Source organism: Sparus aurata, chromosome 5 (genome assembly GCF_900880675.1).
Source record: "Sparus aurata chromosome 5, fSpaAur1.1, whole genome shotgun sequence".
Taxonomy (NCBI): domain Eukaryota; kingdom Metazoa; phylum Chordata; class Actinopteri; order Spariformes; family Sparidae; genus Sparus; species Sparus aurata.
Genome location: NC_044191.1, coordinates 18,798,014 through 18,818,936, shown reverse-complemented (window position 1 = coordinate 18,818,936; position 20,923 = coordinate 18,798,014). Strand labels below are relative to the sequence as shown.

At 42.1% G+C, this 20,923-nt stretch overlaps 2 protein-coding genes across 5 annotated transcripts in view; both read left to right on the top strand.

Moving 5' to 3' along the window:
• rasgef1ba (RasGEF domain family, member 1Ba) overlaps positions 1–20,923 on the top strand; it is an 88,604-nt gene that overhangs the window by 41,892 nt on the left and 25,789 nt on the right. Inside the window, exon 1 of one of the 3 annotated variants that reach the window (XM_030416460.1) lies at positions 15,433–15,764. The exons of the other annotated variants lie outside the window; for them this stretch is intronic. The gene's annotated coding sequence lies outside the window, so the exon portion shown is untranslated. Of the gene's footprint in view, positions 1–15,432; positions 15,765–20,923 lie in introns of those variants that run through there. 3 annotated transcript variants of the gene reach the window in all.
• Positions 7,069–12,278, top strand: LOC115581414 (uncharacterized). Of its 2 annotated transcripts, none has more exons than XM_030416462.1 (3): positions 7,069–7,192; positions 8,051–8,701; positions 9,643–12,278. In XM_030416462.1, the coding sequence occupies exons 1-3, from the start codon at positions 7,144–7,146 to the stop codon at positions 10,149–10,151; spliced, it is 1,209 nt and encodes a 402-aa protein (XP_030272322.1). In that variant the 5' UTR covers positions 7,069–7,143; the 3' UTR covers positions 10,152–12,278. The 2 variants fall into 2 exon arrangements, with proteins under 2 accessions (XP_030272322.1, XP_030272323.1); XM_030416463.1 differs by having other exon boundaries at positions 7,138–7,256.

The window sequence follows — 20,923 nt, the reverse complement described above, 5'->3', positions numbered from 1 at the left end:
GTATGAAGACGTGTTGACTTTTTGGTTGTGTATACCAATGCATCAAATTATATGAGCTGGTCATGGGTTGGTGCAGTAGTTGGTAAAATTTACTTAGTCATAGTCCTCCCCACCACTGCTATTTTCAGTCAGATCTTGCACATTTTTTAGACTTAATATGTGGACGTGTTCATCATCCACATAAGTTTTCATCTAGATAATGACATAGATATCTCAGACAGTCGTAGTCTTACGGTCAATGACCAAGGGTCCATTGTGAAATGCAGGTCACAGTGTTCTCGATTCGGACAGAACAAATATCATTAACCACAGTGGATGTTCTTTCTCCGCCGCAGACCACCATGGCAGACCAACAGTGTGGACACATGACAAGGGAATCATTCATTCAGCTGGTTACAAGTTCAATCCTTTAGTCTGCCTCGTCTACACGCAAGTGTCACGCCGGCTGACCCTGTGATGTAACCAGCGAGCTCTGGCTCTCAGGCTTGTGGGCAGACAGTGGACAGTTTCTCAGAGCACTGACCGACATTTACCATTTATGTCAAAGATCACTGTGCTCCCTTACATAAGACTGCTCTACCTTTTTTGGTAAAAACCAACTGGAATGTGACCGTCTACAAACGCAAATGTGCAGGAAAAAAATGTGAGGTATTTTTGGAGTCTTCTAACTCTTTGTTCCACTTTTAGCTCCTCGGTTCCTGTTTAATGCTGCTGCCCATGCAAAACAAAAGAAGACGGAATTCAAGGTGGAAATGCCCGTAGAGTTACGCAGATTTGCAGATGACCATGACTCAAATAAGATGCATGGGAAGCGGGTGTGTGACTGAGGACAACTTTGGCTTTACGTGCTGATTAAATGGAAAGGTGAAGTGATGCCTGTGACCTATTTTTTTCTTGAACTGGGTCTTAACTGTGTATTTCTGCAGAAATCTGTGTTCACATAGAGTTTCTGCCAAAGCCAAACCTTTACCACGCACTTCCCCAGATGTGCTCTTGCACTTCATCTCAAATTGATCTGTGCTGTTTAATATATTACAGTGGGCGTGTTGATTTTTTTCATATAAGCATCTGGGGCTCGTAGGAAATGTTTTGAAGCGCAGATGCTCTGCCATAAGTTCAATGTTGGTCAAAGTGGCCTCTGCAAATTGGTGGCTACTATAAAAATGCAAGCAAATTAGAGGGCGTCTGGGCGAGGGACCAAGAGTTCTGTAATTCATTGGAGAGACTGGAGTAAAAGCTTTGAAAACAGAGGGGCTCCAACTCCACATCACAACAGCTCTGAAGCCCACTTTTATGGCTGATAAATGCCCTGCCGTGGCTCTTCCATGTGTGTTTTGAAATTCTGTGGTTCGGCATCCTGCCCTGGCGCAGGGACATATGCTTTGCAGCTGGAAATCACAGCTATAGGGTAACTTTTTATGCATGGGCTGCTGTAATATCAAGAGGTGATGATTAGCGTATGATTACCACCCAGACACAGGAGATTTCTTGTCTTATGTATAAAACAGCAAATAAAAGCTCACATATAGACATCAACATGACTAGACTGAATGCCAGAGGTCTTTTTTCTGTTTTGTCTCTGCAAGGTTGGAAATTAACACTCTAATTTGTCACCAATTAGACTAGAATGCAGGATTAATAAAAGCGGTCATTCAGGCCGAATATAGCACTAGGAAATGTTAGGGCTCAGATTGGTAGCGTCTTGTTGCTACAGGTGGTGATTAAATGACACATGATACTATACGTCCAGTTTGACTAAGTTTATTAGATATGAAAATACTGAACTGCAGTTTAGGATTTTACGGTGTGTTATTGCACCACCATGAGCTATAGTTGTGCCCATGTACCAAGGCCACAACACGCTATCTATAAGTACTTAAATGCACAACATTGCAATATGATTTGTACAGCAAATGTTTGCTTCATATTTCCATTTCTTCACAATGACAGGAGTAATTATGGTTTCAGTTAAAATAGCTGCGCTTTGCACAGGAAACAAACCGGCGGCTCCAAAGTGAAGTTCCTGGGAGTAACCCACCAGTCCATGAGTCCTACCTCATCCCTTGTCCTTTGCTCACTAGTACCTACATACTTGCTTATGTAACTTAAATTACATAATCGTGGGAAACTTATTCTAACTTAAAGCGTGATATTTTCCTAAACCAAACCAAGTAGTAATTTCTGTTGCGTAAACTTAACCAAGACTAAACCGAACTTCCCGTCAGCTGTGGCTGGGATCAAAGAACTCAACAGATATTAAGCTTCAATTGAAGTTCAGACTCAACATACCATTTTCTTCAGCAGAGATGAGTAGACTAGTTATATAACTGCAGCAACACACAGAAAAAAATGGAGAACATGGGTTTATTTTCACTTGCAAGCAGCAATTGAAGTCGAAGTGACTGAACTTACAAGCCCAGCTGTGCACTAAGCGTGTTTTCTTGTCTTTCAAATGGCTCGGAGATGGTTGATGATTTGACTTGTGGAATGTGGACATTTTGCATAGGAAATTCTTGAGTGGAGTTCTTGCTTCAGGGGCTCATCACTCTGATTCTTAGGGGGTATGAGCTCGAAAAAAAAAAAGCACAGATTCCATGAATTACTGCAGTGCTCCCATGTTGAGTCTTTGTTTGCATCTGGTGTGAAAGTTTGCGAACCACTGATCTAAACAACACGGCTGCTGCTGGTTGTCAGGAGACATGAAAGGAGGGAAAATGGAGCCACGCCAAAGAGCAGCATGCCGGCAGGGATCCTGAGCTTCCACCATGGGATACCTCAGTTCTCCTCCAGCCTCAGCTGATGTAACCATCTCCAGCGTGTGAGCCGTCTGTTCCTCAACTTACCTCGCTGTGTGCTCGCTGACCTGGTTTTCTGCGCTACAAATCACACTGGGAGAAAATCTACTGCCTGTCTCTCGTTGTTCGTGGATGGGAAAGAAGACAATCCAGAAGAGGTGGTCGTGCAGGCTCTGCAGTTATTTATTATTGCTATCATTTATTAAGCCTGGCTCTTTCTTTTTGGTGTAGCCTACAGACCATTTTATCGACCATAGGCGATTAGTTAATGCTTCTCCCATAGCAGAAAGATCACAAGTTTGAACCTTGAAGCACCAAATTCTTCCTGCAAAATGATATCCACCAGGAATCCCTCCTTTTTATGTTTTATTTTTATTTTGGAGGTTGTTAAGGGGTCAGCTAATGATCTAAGAAGTAGAAATATGCAAAAAATCTGAGATTCAATTCCCAGTCAAGCTGTACCACATGCACAAAAGAGTATTTCATGAATAATAATAAGCCAGACACTGCTGTTAGTGGTGTAATTAGCAAAGATGCAGCAAGATCCTGACCCTGACTGACCAGGTGTGTGTCCAGAGTACTATTTGAAAGGATTTACCTTCTTTTGTTTGTGTGTGTGAGAAGAGCATGTGATGTTCCTCCACAGGCCAGCGGGGAACAGCCTAGAGGCACGCATGAGTAATGAGATGAATGTCCAGTCGCTGTCTCGGCTCCGCTCTTCCTCTGTAATTACCTATGCTGTGGTGGGCTCATCATTTCTACATCTTAGTGTGTGTGTGTGTGTGGTGTGTGTGTGTGTGTGTGTGTGTGTGTGGGAGTGTGTGTGTGTGTGTGTGTGTGTGTGTGTGTGTGTGTTTGTTTGTTCCCAGGCAGTCAGTGCTGTCCGTTCTGCTGTGAAGAACAACCTTTATGTCAGCCTACAGTTCCAGGGCCTATAGTTACTGCCAAGCTGGAAACTACAAAATCAGACTTTTATCCAACGTGTTGTCTTACATCACCGCAACATATTGGTTGGGTAACGGATCAGTGAAAAATTTGCCAGACTGACTTTAATCCCGCTATTAGAGCATTACTGATATAGTCTCAAGATGTCAGGAGCTCCAAGGACTAGAACATGGTATTCAGAGATTTGAGGTCCCCATCTGTTTTCAATAACTGTGCTTTGAAGATTGGGCAAATTAGACCAATAATGGATTACAAACCTTAGTTTGAACTGCATTCTCTTCAATAAGACAGGACAGGTATACCGTCATTGTATTGGTATTTGTAACTGAATGGATATTAGATATGCAGAGATAGAAAGGCAGACTGAAAGTTAAAAAAAAGTCCTGCGAAAAATAACATTGGTTATTTTTGGGGTTAGTTTGTGACCATGTTTCAACCAAAAGTTTCCCTTGTCTTTGTCGTCACTTTTTCACTTCTCCTCTCTTTAAATCTCTCTGCTGTTGTGCAACAGTTGGGATGTTTTTTGGTTGGTGGTGATTTAACTGTCAGTATCACTGAAAGTGATCCTTTTCCCCCATCACAAACGGTCCAACAGCCAGATACTGACTCCACACCGATAGAGTCTTAGGCCCTTGGAAAGTCCCACACCAGCTGCAAAGATTTTCTGGGAACAGGAACTGTGTCCCTAGAACCAAAATTAAAACATATTTCCTGGTTGAAATTCCAGGGTGCCTAAAAAAAAGATCCCCTTTACTTTAAAACTTATTATTTCCTCATCATGAGATCATGAAGAGATTCGAAACTCGTTAAGTCAGAGTTTTGTTCTCAGTTTCTGGTGTACATCATTTGAATTTGTCTTTGGCTCGTCATCTTAGGCAGTGGTTCTTAACGTAACCCACCAGAAAAAACAGGGTGGACGCAGTGATCTGGGATTTGATTGAGATTTGGATGAGTAGTTTTCAAATAGAATATTTTCTTTTTGTTGACAAAAGTAAAAAAAAAAAAAAAAAACAATACCTCCACTATCTCCCAAACCTTTTTTTTCATTATGTCATTGTCTTCTTAGCAAGTAAGTTAGTCACCAGTACATCTGAGCGTCAGCTGATTTAGACTTACAAAAATGCAGAAAGCCTTGCTATGAGGGTTGAGAAAAGGAAGAAGTTGCTCATTTAATGTCTTATTTTCTGTCTAAAACACATGTAATGTGATAAAACCAACACCTCGAAGCAAGCTAGGCTAGCAGTTTACCAGTCTTTCAGTAAACTAGTGCTAAGCTAGGCTAAACACTATAGAGATTGATGTGTTAAACACAGAATTTAAACCAGATCAGCTCAGCTAGTTCTTTGTCAGGCAGTGAAATAAATAAAATCTTGAAATGAGTACTCTTTAAACCAAACTGTTGGACTTTATATGATCTGCATTGCAACTACATAAGGAGATACTGACAGAAGAGAATGGGCTTTAACTGTAAATGATCTCCAGCCTTCTTTTAAGGATTACTATTAAACTCATTTTCAGTCACTGTGTAAACCAAAACAAAGGCTAAGAGCTCGAAATGCAAATATAACTGCAGGAGAGCAGACTGAATCTGAATTAGCAACACTGTAGGACTCCCTCCCCCCTGCTAATTGCTGTGTTTGTGGATGAAAGAGTGAGGAGGTGAACCAGTGAAAAAGAAGGAGGGACGTCAGAGATCTTAATGCTCTCAACAGACATCCAGAGAATGCACAAGACGGCCCATTAGCACCTCACAGCCTCTTTAGGAGATGTTTCCTCTGGATGGTTGCCCTTTTGTTATTCAAAGTTGAGATGAATTTGTGGTCTCAGGGGACGTGTTCACACACAGCAGTTAAAATGCAACTTGGGGTGATAGATCGCATGTGGACACCTGTTAATACAGGTGTGCCTGAAACCAAAATGCACAGAGGAAGATTGTTTTATAGTTCTCAGGGACATGAGATTGTAAGAGATTGCATAGTCATTTTAGTCATCTGTTACTATTCTACTCTGGAGTTTGTCCTGTCTTCACAAGGGTTTCTTGTTCTTCAATGCAATATGCGATGCAATATGTAAGAATTTCAGTTTTATGTTTAAAAAAAAAAGAGCAAAAAAAAAATCAACAGACTGTGAGCAAATAACCATTTAGACATCTTTGTATTGTTTTGAAGAGATATCTATTGGAGTTAAAATGCTAACCAGCTAGCCCCTAGGCCTAGTTTAATAGGTAAACCGGGTTCAAAAGTTAATAATCTGATTCCGTGAACACTCCAAACTCCTAGTCCGGACAGAGTCAGCAAATATGACTGCTAGCTGCACAGTAAACTGAGCTTAATAGCTAATAGCAACTATACTAAGCAGCACTTAGCAGTTACTTTAGTGATATGCTGCCCCATTTTTGTTTGGAATATGAATTTTACATGGTTGATGGCATGGGATTGTGTTGTGGCAAGTGTGTAGCCAGGTTAAACATTGTTTTTTTTTACAACACTGTAGGTTTTTGCCTGAGGCCTCTCTGACACCCACTATGCCGACTGCTGTGTCACTGAGATGGCTGCATTTGTTCACGCAGAGCATTTGTCTTTCTGAACACAGCCTTTGTAGTCTACTAATAATATATATCTCAATCTCCACTCTTGTACTAGAGTTCCTTGTGTCCTCATTGTTGAGGGGTAAGTGGATTCTCATGCTTTTGAATAATTCTTTATACATACTCTAAGTTTAGCTAAACTGCCCAAACAGGAAAACATTTTTTTTACATTTCTTTAATATGTGATGGTATCAGTGTAATTTTGCATTACCTCCAATACTGTATGCATAGATAATGTCTGCGATGTTAACACGTGATTAAATGCTGTTGGAGGAGTTATGCAGGAAAATAACCTAGCAAAATATTGACAAAAACTCATACTCTTGTTTCAATAAATAGGATGAATATTTGATGTTAAACTCAGTATCAGCAACTTTAGGTTGATCCCAGAGGAGGTGTGAAAATTATAGGATCTGTACAGATACAATATAGGGCAAACGGGAATGTTGCAGATTAGGACAATAAATAACTAATGAACATGTAATACATTTTCAGTACAGTATGTAAATGAGTATTATGGTAAAAAATAATGCTTACAGTATTATTTGTGTGTGCAAAATAATGTAAGCAGGGTTTTTTGCACTGTTCAGTTTTCTAAATCAAAATTAGATAATTTAGAATTTAGAATTTAGATAATATTAATGATAATGACAACAACAATAATACATTGTTTTCTGTAATTAAAAAAATATATATATATATATAACACGACGCTTCCAACGACACTTGACGTCACCGCGCTCAACACGACGTCACCCGGAAGAGAGGAGCGACGTCGTGTATGAGGATTGTTTACATTGCCTGCAGCCTGCTAAAATGAATCCTCCGTTGATCATCTCGACCAACTCCGTTTCAACGACCAGAAGTAAGAATCCTTCAGGCAGACGACATGTTCTGTTTGTGTTTAAAGAAGGAAGCAGAGCGACAGGGTGAGACTCATGTAGCTGGCTCAGCTAACTGTTAGCCAGCTGCTAACCTGAGCTGTGTTTGTTACACAGCAGAAATGGCTTTCTAGTGTGGTCTCTCTCGGCTGGTAAGCTAATGAGCCATTGATTGCTAGTTGTCCTGCTTGTAAAATCACACCCCGAGCCTTTAGCGTGTCGGGCACTGTTATTAGGCTAGTATTATTCTGCTTGTGTCTAATATAGCTTGTTTCCTAACACAAAACTTTTCAGCTGGTAACTGGCTTGCAACACCCAGTGTCAGCTAACCGTTTCCTGTCAGGTTAATCAGCAACAAGAAATAATGTGAAGATGTCACATCGACAAGGCATTAATATAACAATCTATGACTATGTTATGAATATACTGAAGGAGGTTGATAAGTTTGTTAGTAAGTTTAGATGCTAATCTGCTGTGGTTGCTCCCTCACACACAGTTCAGGCAAGAATGTGCACAGTTTATGAAGGCCATCTAGCTAAAACTAATGCAGTCTTAACACAACATGATGTACAGTTTTTGTTGAAAATGTTTTAGAGATGTGTTGTAATGCATCCTATGTGTTTATACTATTTACCAATTACTTTATATCAGTGAGAGTAGACTAGTTTTTCGAGTACACAAGCCACAGCTCACAAAATGACCATAAAGTTGAATCACATATCTCTTCGACAACTTCAACAAAAACTGAACTTTATAACCTTCATGGAGGATTTATTTGAGGACAGTCTGATCTAGTGCCAAAGCTGTACTGTTACTGTATTCAGCTGTGTATGTATGCACAGGAAAACGAGAGGCTGAGCGCTCAGTCAACTGGACAGTGGAGGAGACTCAGGTGCTGCTGTGCGCCTGGAGCGACGAGCGCGTCCAAAAGAGTTTGGCAGAAAACCTTCGCAACCGCCATGTCTTCAAACACCTCTCTGCCCGCATGAGCGAAATGGGTTTCTCTCGCAGTCCACACCAGTGCAGGTTGCGGGTCAAAACTCTGAAGGCTAACTACGTGAGAGCCAAACTACAGAGGAGCGTCGACAGCTCGCAGCCTTGCACTTTCAAATACTTTGCAGACATGGACGCTGTGCTGGGCCGGAGGTCAGCGGGAGAGGAGGGAGGGCCCTATTTTGTTTCTCAAGAACGGATGGCAGAACGCCACCTTGACTCCACTGACAGGCGAGGAAGTGTCCCTGCAGATTTAAATTCTAATACAGAGATTAGTGGGCACCATTTTGGTTCCTCTGGGAGGACAGGAAGACAACGCTTGAGCTCTGTAGAGGAGGGAGGAGGCCGTCAGTCCTGGCAGCTGGATTCAGAAGTCAAGTTGGAGGACAGAGAAGATTCAACGGATGAGTTTGAGTTCAGCAGTACAGGATTCCCACAGCATCCGAGAGACAGGCGGCATGACGCTTACCTGGAATCACCCATCCATCGAGAAATTACGGGTATGTACTTGAATATATCCTGACATGTTAGACTCTGTTGCATGAGGAATTACAAACTTCCCTCGAATACAGAGTACCCAAATGACAACTAGTGACACAACTGTTAAACATGAACTATTTTTGTCAATGTTTTCATTGCGCATATCTTATAAATACTTTATTTCAGCTGAGCTCATTTTAGATTTTGGCAGATGACCCAAACATTTATAACTATTTCAGAAATTGTACATGATATGTACATGACTTTAGGTGATGTATATGCCAAAAGTACCATATGTTTGTACATGTGCATGTAGGGCTGGACTATATATACGATGTATATCGTTATCATGATCTGAGAATATATGCTGTCTGAGATTTTGGGTATTGTTATATTGTGATGTGGCTTAAGAGTTTTCATTTCCTGGTTTTAAAGGCTGCATTATAGTAAAGTGATGAGATGTTCTCAATTAATTACATGCACATCTCATTGTGTTAATATTTTGTGAAAGTACTATTGTCGCAGTATCAATATCAAGGTATTTAGTAAAAAACATTGTAATATTTTTCTGCCATGTCCTCTTATTTGTGACGTACTTTTGAGGAAATTTCAGAATATCAAGATACATATCATATATCACATCACATAAAGCCTAAAAATATTTATTTTATTATAGTATAGAGTCTCTGTTAAGACATCAACACAAGAATATTTCCCAACTCGGTTTTTATTGATTGTAGTCTGTGAAAATTCCTGAACAATTTTAGAAATCATAGCAATATTTAGATTAGGTAAAATTACCTTTTTAGAAAATCTATTTAAGGTCAACATGTCTACACAGCATCAGTGACAGAATAAAAATTCAGAATATGATTTTAAAATTGCAGATCAATATTTGTAAGAAATTTAAATCATTTGTGCCGTTTTTGTAATTGTGACTTTTTTATAACCTGTGTCATAGGTACACTCATGGATAACAGCTTGAGCACTCCCTCCCCACATGTACCAACACCTCCGTCGGCTCCTTTTCCTCCCCCGCCCATCCTATCCACTGATTCTCCACTGCCAGCACCCACAGATCCAAGCCTCAACCCCCTGCCCACCTCTGGCCACCATCAGCACTCTGAATCCACCTGCCTGGAGCCGGCACTTAAGCACCTGTCAGAGTGCTTCCAGCGGCTTGTGTCTGAGACCCGGGGCCTGATGGTGCAGCTGGAGAGCCAGCGGCAGGAGCAGGCCCGCTGGCATCAGGAGCTCCTGTCCCAGTGGCTGCAGAGGGAGGAGCGCCGGCAGAGGGAGACGGCTGAGAGAGAGGAGAGGAGGGAGAAAGCTCGCATGGAGCATGAGATCAGAGTCCTGGAGCTCCTTACGAGTCTAGCCAGAGAACAAGGGTGTAAATGTGGAGGCAGTAAGACAGCGGCAGAGGCGCCAACTGGTCCAAATCATACCATGAACACAGGTGGCAATTAGGATGCCCTCACACTGAAGACTTTTACAGTGGTTAACCCAAAGTGTGGAATTCAAGCTCAGGTGGAACCAAATAAAAGCACTGACAATGCAAACAGCCACATTCAGGGTGGCTTTGTTTGGGCCTTAAAGATGAGTGCTATAGAGTGAAACTTTAATTGAATCAAATGCAAGAAACCCCCCAAAATCAAAGAGTTTGTGAGTTAAAGAAGATGATTATTGAATAACAGGAAGTGGTCAGTTGCGAAAATTTACCAGGAGAATTTACAGTTGAAGTGTTCGACTGTAAGGGGATTTCTTAGGTGACTTACCAAATGTAATGAAACTGTTTCATGCACTTTTGTATACATTAAAAATGAGATATTCCTAGCCTGGTTTCTGTTTTCAACTGGAATATGTGGAACCGGATGGCTTTTTGTTATAAAAAAGGAAAATCCCCTTCTGTCATGATTCTGTCCTGTTATTGTCCCCTTTATGTTGTATGAATTCAACAAGTGGCCAATTCCTACATACTGCACCTTTTTTTTTTTTTACCAATTTTATTTAGATATTTAGGACAAATCTAAATATGTTTGGCATTACTCTAAGACATTAATTTTCAAGAATTTAAGATAGTTCATACAGACAAATATGGTATACAGATGATATATTTTACAACACACTGTTGGTATGTGAATTATCTCCACAATGCGTTATAAATAAAGATCTATGTCAGGAGATTGGGGTGACATACTGTATATGACAAATGTATTTTTGTTACATAAAGAAGACAGACAGATGCTTGAAATATCAACATAGGGTGGAGAGTGGCTCAGTCACAGATATGACGTCAGTCGGTATAGTATTTTTCAGGATGTTTGTCCGAGTGTCCTCAGGCGAGACGCTGAACTGTGACCTGAGTGCCACTGTCAAACGGGAAACATCATCTTACTGTAAATTCCTGATGCCTATCTCCAGCACTCGTGTGTTGGAAGCTATATGGGGAATGTAGCACAAACACAAAGTCAGTGTTTGTTTCCCTGCAGGAACATTTCAAATTCAGCACATCAGACTAGACGTCTCGCTTGCATAACAGACCTTTAGCACAGTTCTGATATGCCGGACAGGCTCTTTCTCCTTGAGAGCAGAGCATCGTATTTCTTTACCACATGTGGAAATGTTGCACCTTTTTCATGTAAATTATATTTTAGCTGTTAAAGCTCTATCCCTTATTGCTTTAAGCATCATCAAGCTAGCTACACAACAATATCTCTTTTGTCAGATGGGTTTTTTTTCTTTCTGCTTTACAATCACACTTACAGGAATCCAATTTATTAAACCTCCAGGCTGTGGCTGCCCCATGCTGATTGTTACCTGAATAGACAAACTGGAAATCCTTCACTCTGCCATTCAACACAGGCTGCCCTGAAGGGACAGAGTGTGAACGAGCTGAATTGGTAAAGCCCCACTTCCCAATCCTTTAGAATCACTAAAACCAGACTGATCACTGACAACACTGATCAAGCTGGTATCCGTTCTACAGACACAGGAGTACGTAGGATACGTCTGGTGATATTCTACTTTTTGTTTTCTTCAACATATCCAAACGAAAAGACCAAAACCAACACTATATGCATCCCACTAACAAGTATTGTTATCTCATGACAATGAATGCACACAGCTGTATTTATTTTGACTCAGCCCCCACTTACAATGTCCCACTAGTCCAATGACCAGAGCGCCAAATGTGCAATATATTAATTCGCCACTGAAAATAGTCCACAATAAATGCACTATTTCCTCCTGGTTGAGTACCATTTGCCAAAACTCTACAGGGCCCAACGGGTTCAGAACATGACTGAGCTGAGAGCCAGAGACGAGATGGGGAAAGCAGAAAATATTGAGAGAGAAAAAAGTTGGTTTTAGTCTTTTCATTGGATTAGATGACAGTCATATGGTTATGATTTTATTACATTTTTTATTTAGTGAAAATGAATATTTTTTAATGCAAAAGCGATGATTATTTCGCAATTGCCCTATCTGTCAAAATAATCACAGTATACAGCAAAAGGCCTTTTGTTGCTCATGTTCTTCTTCATGTTGTTGCCTTTAATGCCAGTAATTTGTGAATAAAAATCCACTACTTTGTCACATTCAGTGTCCAAAGCGTTGTGTAGATGTTGTCGTAAATTGTTTGGAAAACTAGTTCTAAAGTGAGCATCCACAGCCTTCTTAAGATGTTTGTTTCAAGGTCTTATTAAAGCTTTTCAGACACACACAACAATAGATAACACTTTGTGTTAATCATCTGTGATCATGCATCTCCGCTTTTTTCATTTTTTTTTGTGTTTTTTTTTGTTTTAATTGCAGTACATTAGAACGAAAGTTGAAGTGCCTAAACTTACATTTGATCTAAAAATCTGTCCCGAACACGACCATTATTCGCAGTGTTTGCCGACATACATTGTGTTCGTGTCCCATGAGGCCCAACATGGTGACGGCAATCCTGATCTTTGGGGTCAAACTCCGTGCAGTCATCTAAGCGAGAGAAAAGCTGGATTAGTGCATATACGTAAAGCTGCGCTAACACCAGATTACGTAATACCTCTGGATGTTGATGAGATTTGGGATGATTTGCTGTTATTTTACCGTGGCTTATTACTCTGTTCAGAGAAAAGTGGAGAAAGTCGGCCAAGCACAAATGATTCTCTCGTCTTAACAAAACATCCAGCACATCGTCTTTTGTAGAAGTGACATTTGTTCCCTGTTTAACTGAACTACAATGAGGTTGAGCCTGAAGAGGACACAAATTCTTCTCTTATTTTCTGTTGTGGAAAGATAAGCGGAACAGTTGTGTCAGACAAACAAGTGGCAGATTGGCTTTTGTGTTAGAATTTCATATTTTCTGCAGATGTAAAAGAGTATTTTGTCTCCTGTAGACCCAATTTCTTGTCTTTTCAGGTTTTCATTCTTTCTTAATGTACCTGTCATTTCAGATAAAAGCAACAATCACACGCTGGCCCATTATAACTCCACAGCTAGAACATGGTGGCAGTGCGTTCGCCTGAGAACGCTTCATCAAATGATTTGATACAGTCGACATTTCAATACGATTGTCGTTCGCATGTTTATTTCATTTAATCTCTTCTTCAAAATCCAATGATTCAGTCCCATTCTGGACTTATATAATGTGAGCCAACGTGAGTCATTTCCTGACAAAAGACAGCTTCCTTTTGTGCGCCGCCCTCTTAAAGACAGTTGTCACCTTGAATTATTTGGACAAACAATGAACATCATCATCGATTTTGAGGAACTAGACGAGACATGTTGCGTTACGGATATAGAAAGAGACCAAGCTATTTGATTTGATTTTCATGCAACGGCTTTTCCGCTGACATGAATTATAATTTGTTGTTGTTTTTTTCCTGTGGTGGCGAAGCTTCCATTTACATGACCTGAGCTCAGAATGAGACGCCTAGATGTACAAAAGAGAGAAAGAGTGGGGGGAGGGATGGAGATGGAGATGAAGAGAGGAGAGGGAAAATGGGGGGGAAAGGAGGGGTAAAAGGGGAAGTGGGCGTGGGAGAGGGAGTTGAGGAGAAAAAGGTGAACAGAATAAATTGAAAACATTTATGGGTGAGATGTGAAAATCTAGCCTTGTTAGCTCCTCTGTAGCTCCTTGATGGGTCACAATCAAGACATGCAACAGTAGATACAGAAGAGTGGACACATGGCCTGATATTACTGAGTATTTTATTAGATTCATTGTAGTCTTTGTGATTATTGTCATGCGTTTTGAACAGATTAGAGTTTATAGCCATGCTGGCAGTGTGGCTCAGGGGCTGTTGGCAAGGAATTTGGTACAGCCATTCATGGTGTCCTCATGGTGAATCCTACTGACTTTGATTATCCCCTGATTGTTTTTTTTTTGTTTTTTTTTATCTCAACTGACGCCATCAGGAACTATCAGGTAGACTGTTGCTGTATGTGTCAGATATTAGGATGAATTCGATCACTTTGGTTGTCAAGGTGTCATGTAGCACCGTCGTCAGGTCAACTTTTCTAGTAGTATTTTTGATAAACAACCTGCAAAACTCATGACTGCCGCATCAGCCTCAGTTATAGTCCACTGTGCGTTCAATCCTAATTAGAAAATGCAGGCACGCATCTCTTGATGTGGTGGTCTCAGTCAGTGTTAGCCTGCTACAATGCTAAACCAAGATGATGAACGCAGTAAACATTATACCTACTAAGCATCAGCACGTTAGCGCTGTAGGTCCTTGTTGTACCCATGTTAACTTCCAGAGATTAAGCTCATTTAGCTCAACGCACCAGTGTGCCTTGGTAGCATGGATCGTTAAAGGAAATCTGGATACAGCGTTGGAGGCAGAGCCCCGCTCACTTATACGAAAGCTGCTCAGTGGTGCATGAAGCCAAAAAGTTTGTGCCCCAGAGACTTCTACCAGCTGAGCTGCCGATCTTCTGCCAACTTGAATGGGAATAAAACAATTTAATGGTGCGGCATTAAATGCACATTTTTTTTTTTTCAAATGTGCATCAAATGGCTAAAATTTGGGTTGTAAAAGAAGCTGTGTCACGCTGGTTGTGTTACTCAGGGTGATACTCTAGGGTTTTTACAGGCGCTTCTTTCACAATGTAGGTATAAATACACGATTTGGCCACTAGGTCAACTTGACCAAGCTGCTAGCCTGGCTGTGGTCTTTACTTTCCTTAATTACCTGGCAGTGTAAGACATTTTTGCGCAACGTGTGCATTTTATTACAAATAAACTCAGTGTATTTCATTATAAATTAATGCAAAAAAAAAAAAAAAAAAGAGTAAGCAAAACACAAGGAGAAGTAACCATTACAAAAAGTAAAATCATATGAGAGAGAAACCCCCATTTTTCCTCCCCAAAGTCCTTATCAGATACTGATCATGAACCTGAGGAAATGGAAAAGTTTTCCATTTATGATGCTGTGGGCGATTTTTTATTTATTTTCCGTTTCAAAATGAGGTGCTTTGAGGGCAGCTCTTCACCTGGTATTCCCACAACCTAAATAAAGCAAGGTGAACAGGAGAAACGAAAGAGGAAGGATGAACCGGGGAGATACCGATGGAAAAAAAATAAAAAAACCGTCAGAGTGTGACAGAAAGGGAGAGTCTGGATGGAGAAATGAAATTGAAAACTCCAGAAGAGGGGGAGGATGAGAGAGAGATGAGAGAGAGAGAGACGTAAGGGGGGGGGGGGGGGATCTCTGTCCTCTGATTGGCTGCCGCCTCTCGCTCGCAGCAGAGTCTTGAGGCTGGCCGCGGCTCCGGAGCGCTCACACACAAGAGAAGGCGGCGGCGGAGCAACAACGCAGCCGGAGCTGTCACCCATTCATACGGATTCTTCTCCTCCGCACGAAACCCGCTGCTGATTCTGCTCCTGGAAAACGAAAATAGACGTTTTGTTTTACTTTTTCTGCATGCACGCCTGAATAATGCTGCACTGAGTGGCCGGCGCGGACAGGGTTTCACCGCCTCGTTTTTATTCACAAAAAAAGGAGAAAGTCACGACTGCTCAGAGGCTGTTTGGCACATTTTTGAGAGAGGATACGAGGAGAGTTCGCACCTGGATTGCTGCTTGCTGAGGTGAGCTGTGAAGAATATGTAGTGTTTTATGTTTCTTGTTGAGTGTTGTGTTGTTTGTGCGCCCCGGAGACCCGCTGCTTCTCCAAAAAGAAATGCGCGCAGGTGGTGGAGAGAGCGCACTTTCTATCTCCATCCAAGGAGGATCGCCTGTACATGAACAGACCGCTGACTTGATGCTTTGTCACTCCTTTTCTCAACGTGATTGCAAGAATTAAGTAGTATCCCAGCTTCAGTTTCTAATGTGTGAATCGAGCCTCTGCTGCTGTGTGAGGGCTGGCTGTGCGCCCTGTATTGACTTTACCCACGTCTTTATCCCGCACAGTCAAAACAAACAAGGGCAGTGATACTCCAAATTGGCATCCTGTGCTAGGTAGCTTTCTGTCTTTCCTCTCCACCCAAGCGATCCCTCAACTGTACCCCCAAATAATGGGATTTTTTTAAATGAGGGTCAATAGCGGCCTATTTTTAACCTCCACTACCTTCTGGCTAAGAGGATTCCCCCCCCCCCCTTCTCTCCTCTCCTCTCCTGCAAGACAGTAAAGGATCAGTGAAGTTAATCCCACATCTCTCCTGAGTAACTCCGGCTTCCTGCTCTTGGCTTTCCGTGCCACTGCTCCGTATTACAAGCATGCATTTTGGTTTCCCCCTTTTTAATGTGCTGACAAGTTAAATCCGTGTATTGGTGATTCGGCTGGATTCTCTCTTGGCAGGACCCGCTGACAATGAGGGCGCCTCCTCTGGAAACGCACTGAATGAGTGATTGTGGCTGTGGATTACATGGCTGCTACTGTACTCTGGTGTTGTGTTGTGTTGTGTTGTGTGGTGGTGGTGGCGCTCTTTGTTTGCACAGAAGCAGACAAATAGAGACATTTGGGGAAAGTGGGAAGTTTCCAGTCATGATGCGTGGGGGTATTTGAAGCCACAGCAGCCTGATGTGTGGTAATGCAGATGAGAAGGTGTGTGTGTGTGTGTGTGTGCAGACTGCAGAGCTGTGGGAATGAAAAGAGGTGTGCTCTCAGGCGCAATCTTAGCTGTGTCTGGGTCCATCGCTTAAAGGGGCGCTCTGTAGTTTTGGAGGATGAATTAAAACTCAGATTTTTTATATTCACAATACTCAGAGATAATTTATCTTTTCCATAACTGAGTAAACGAGCTGTTCCCAGAGAAAAATAAGGTCCCGGAACACTGCTCGAAGCTAGAAAGGTGGCAGGGTCCGCCACATATAAACAAAGTATAACGGTATGAAATTGTGTTGTCCTTTAAGGTCAGTTTGCTTATTCACTTGGGTTAGTCATTGAACATCTTTCTATTCTGATTAGAATGCCTTCCCCAAAGCTACCAAGTGCACCTTTAAAGATTCAGACATAGAAGGCATAACTGGGGGGGGTTCATGTGTCTGTCAGGGACTGATGACGCCAGGTGTCAGAATCCTGTACGGAAGCTGTGATTTTTACCACTCGGTGCAACAGCTGCACACATTACCTCAGTCATAGCGCTGCTGGTAGTCAGTCATTACGACTCTCATTACGAGCCTGGATGTAGTCGTGAAGGGTGGGCGAGCTGCAAGAGGTTGCGCTTCGACCTCCTGCTGTTGGATGGTGCATTGCACTGAGCTGTAAGCCATCGTACGGTGTAAACCGAAGTGTCAGAGTAGTATTCGTCCTTTGGTTTCATTTTGCAGCATTTAATCAAAAGAAGTGCTATCGTGGTGACGATGAATGGGATTTAATTGCTGCTTTTGCGTAATGCTAACTTTGCTGCTAGATGGGCATATGTTGGTGAAGAAGGGGCTTGAAAAGGTTCTTGTTGGCAGCTCGAGTTGAAACTGGACTACAATACCCAGAAAGTGTTAATGATCTTATTAATGTATAACTGAGAAAATGTGTTAAACCCCTGAACGTCTGCCCCCTCTCCTTAAATATCTCCAAATTTGGACGGCAGCCACGTTCTCTGTTTCAGCTCTTGTCACATCTTCATTGAAGGTATCTGATGTCCAGTATCATCATTCACTGATGTTGCACCTTTAAACCCAAGACTCTCATGTTCTTTTTCCAGATTTCAGCCTGAGAGCTTTAGTTTGTTTGGAAGATAAAGCGTTGTGGGTGAGACCAAAGTTTAGCCGCACCCTGTGAGTTTGAACAGACAGACCTGATGGAGGGTCAGAGTGGTTAAAAAGGTTAAGAGGTTGAGAGAGACAGAGATGTATCTGTGGTGAGCCCTCTCGCTTTCCTGGTCCTGTTCCTGCTACTGTCGGAGTCTGTTTTCCACTCTGAAGTTGTGCTGTGTCACTTCTTCCTCTGTCCATACTTAACACCAGAGCTGTTTTTGGTTAATAGACATGAATCTGTGTCTTTCTCGTGTTCCAGTCCCACTTTTTTGCTGGCCACCCTGTAAGACAGGTGCTTTTTTTTCTAGTTTAAAGTACCTCTGACCACACACCGGCTTCAAACAGCACTACCAGCCAGCCCGCTTTATTTAGACTACTTCCACTATTCCACTTTGGCCTCTTCGCCCCCTTGTGCAGCCACTCAGCTATCTCTCACCCTCATTTCCTCAAGCCATGGATGAGTGAGATTCCTCATGCCTTTCAGTGTTTACGGAGTAGGAGGGAGGAGGGGAGTGCTGTTGATTTACTGCTGGCCCCCCTCAAAGTGTCTCACAACATTCCCCCTCTGCTGTAGCCTCCTTCTCCCCACCCCAATAAAGCAAAAAAACAAAACACTGTGCTACTTTTTTTCTCCCCTGCTTTCATTTCTGTGGATACCGCTTCTCGTTGCTGCTCAGGCTGCAGAGGATGTTTTATTGCGTCACAAATCTCGCAGCTTTACTGCTTTGACCTCGGTGGCTCGGCAGTTGCAGGAAGATCTTAGAAATGTCTCGGCAATATGGCATCGGGGAAGCGCCTGAACAGCAAACACGAGTGTCTGGCTGCTTGTGTATTTCTCCACGGGAAAGGTTTTTGTGTGTTCCGGGTGTTTTTTTTTTCTTTACAGCCTCCGAACTGCTGATGGGCGCTCATCATGAGGGGTCGTTAACAGTGCGGGCAGGGCGGGAAGAGCCTCCGTCGGCTCTTTGATAGCTTGTGTTTTGAGCCAAGGCTCCATCGTTCTCCCGCCCCACCCATACTGTTTGCAGACACAATCACCTGTGAGCTTGTGTCATTGATGGCTCTGCAGTGTAAACAACAGGGTTTTACTCCTAATGTGATGCTTGCCCGGAGAGGTTTGGTGCTTTTTAGACTGTTGCCCTTCTGTTTGAGAATTTCCCCACAGGGCAAGAAAGGGGAACTGTTTTGACATTTCTATAACCTTTCAGCAAATCATGGCCTGAAACTAAAAATTCCCCTTTTTTCCCTTCTCCTCAACTCAACATGTCACCTTTAAATGTTAAAGTACATGATCAGTGATACATTAATGTCCGTTAGTTTCATTTCTTAGTCGCCTCAGTACTATTTCCCAGTGTAAATAAGAAGTCAGGGAGACCAGCTCTTTCAGGCTGCCATCCCATGAGCTAGGCAAGCTTATAGGAGACTCACTGTCCTGGGATAAGCAGCGGTTGAGTTTTTTGTCAATTAAAAAAATGTCTGTAAGTATGTCAGTTTACAGCCGGATTCTTTTAAGACGAGTGCAAAAACTTCTTATAGCCTTTGAGTGAGCAGAAACCAGCAGAAAGTTGAATGTCCTCTGTTTTTAAATCCAATTGAAGTCCAAACCAGACTTCTTTTCACACATTGAGGCAGATGGCGACACACACACACAACCAGCAAGACTATAATTAAAACCATCCATCCAACCTAAACACCCCCACCCCCCAGTTGAGCTGTGGCATTTTGTTTGTTTACCTTCAGCTGCCACCCAGCCAGCAGCCACGCTAAACCAACAGCAACGTGCTGAGAGTTTGCTTTTGTCGGGCCCCGGGACTCAACACGTGGCCCCTTCACCACAACTACTACTGCACAGACAGACACCTGGAAGCCAAATGTAAATCCGTGTGTCTCAGTTGTCGCTGCCTGTAAGCATCCTACACTTTGTTTTTAGGATTAGGGTGAAGGCTGCAGCTGGCATGTGTGGACCAGTGCAGATGAAAATAGCCTGTCTTTGGAGGTGGTGATGGTGCTGTCCTCTTGCTGCACCAAAAAAAAATTAATTCACATTTTTGGCCTGACAGCAGGGTCTCGGTTAACACCGAAAGTGCCTTTATTTTGTTTCTTTGATGAAATTAAGGAGAGCGGGTTATGAAAAGTGCACTCAATTGCTTTTGAAAATAAATGTCTCTTAAGAAAAACGTCTTCAGAATACAAAGAGGATAAAGTGTGACATCTGATGTCATGGTGTCTTCTACCTAAAAGTTTTTTTTTAAATATTAGAGCCACAGTTTTTTATCTTCAAAGAGGCCCACCTGCTCTGGCATACGGCACCGTGACATTAATCCAAAGTGTTCGCCTTTTCAGATACACCGGAGAGGGACACTGTTGTCACGGCTCTGAAGGTTCAGTAAAGCCTGTTGCAAAATTAGACTTTATAAACTAAATCCGTTCATGTGATGATGCGTCTGTGTGGTAGTAGATAACGGTTGGACTTCATAGACCTGCAACAGCATCAAATAGATTAATCTCTGTCCAACTGCCCGCGAATGAAACGTTGAACTTTGCATCCATCTAGAAAAGCAACCAGGCGCCAATATCACTTCTTTCACAGGTCATCACATGATACAGATTTCTAATTTGATACAAGTGCTCTTCTTTTTCTGATTTTTGAAATAGGTAAACCACACTTTTATGTCAGGTAGCACGAGGCCGGGCATGGCTGTGAGCTGCAGAAATGTTCTGGTTAAAATGAGGATGACGAAAATGTAGATTGGTCTGGTCTGGTCGACACCCGAGCTACTTAATGAAGTTGGTATTAGCCCACTATTCCTGCCTGTGTGTAATTTTTTTCTTTGTTTAGTTTATTGTCAGGAAAAGAAATAATCCTGTCCTAGCTCGAATAGTGCTTTCCCAGAGTCCCAGATGTCCTCTTGCAATTGGTTAATTTGTTAAAAAATCTAATGGGATTCAGTTGATAATGCTATGACAGAGACAGGAAAGCTGCAAATCCTCCCATTTGGAGAAGCCGGACCTACAAATGCTTGCTTAATTAAGTGAATCAAAAATAAATTGA

Excerpts from the sequence above, each read along its gene's own strand:
- LOC115581414 (XM_030416462.1), top strand. The coding sequence starts at position 7,144 with ATGAATCCTCCGTTGATCATCTCGACCAACTCCGTTTCAACGACCAGA. Across the intron at positions 7,193-8,050 it reads CTCCGTTTCAACGACCAGAA|GAAAACGAGAGGCTGAGCGC; the intron begins GTAAGAATCCTT and ends ATGTATGCACAG. Across the intron at positions 8,702-9,642 it reads CATCCATCGAGAAATTACGG|GTACACTCATGGATAACAGC; the intron begins GTATGTACTTGA and ends CCTGTGTCATAG.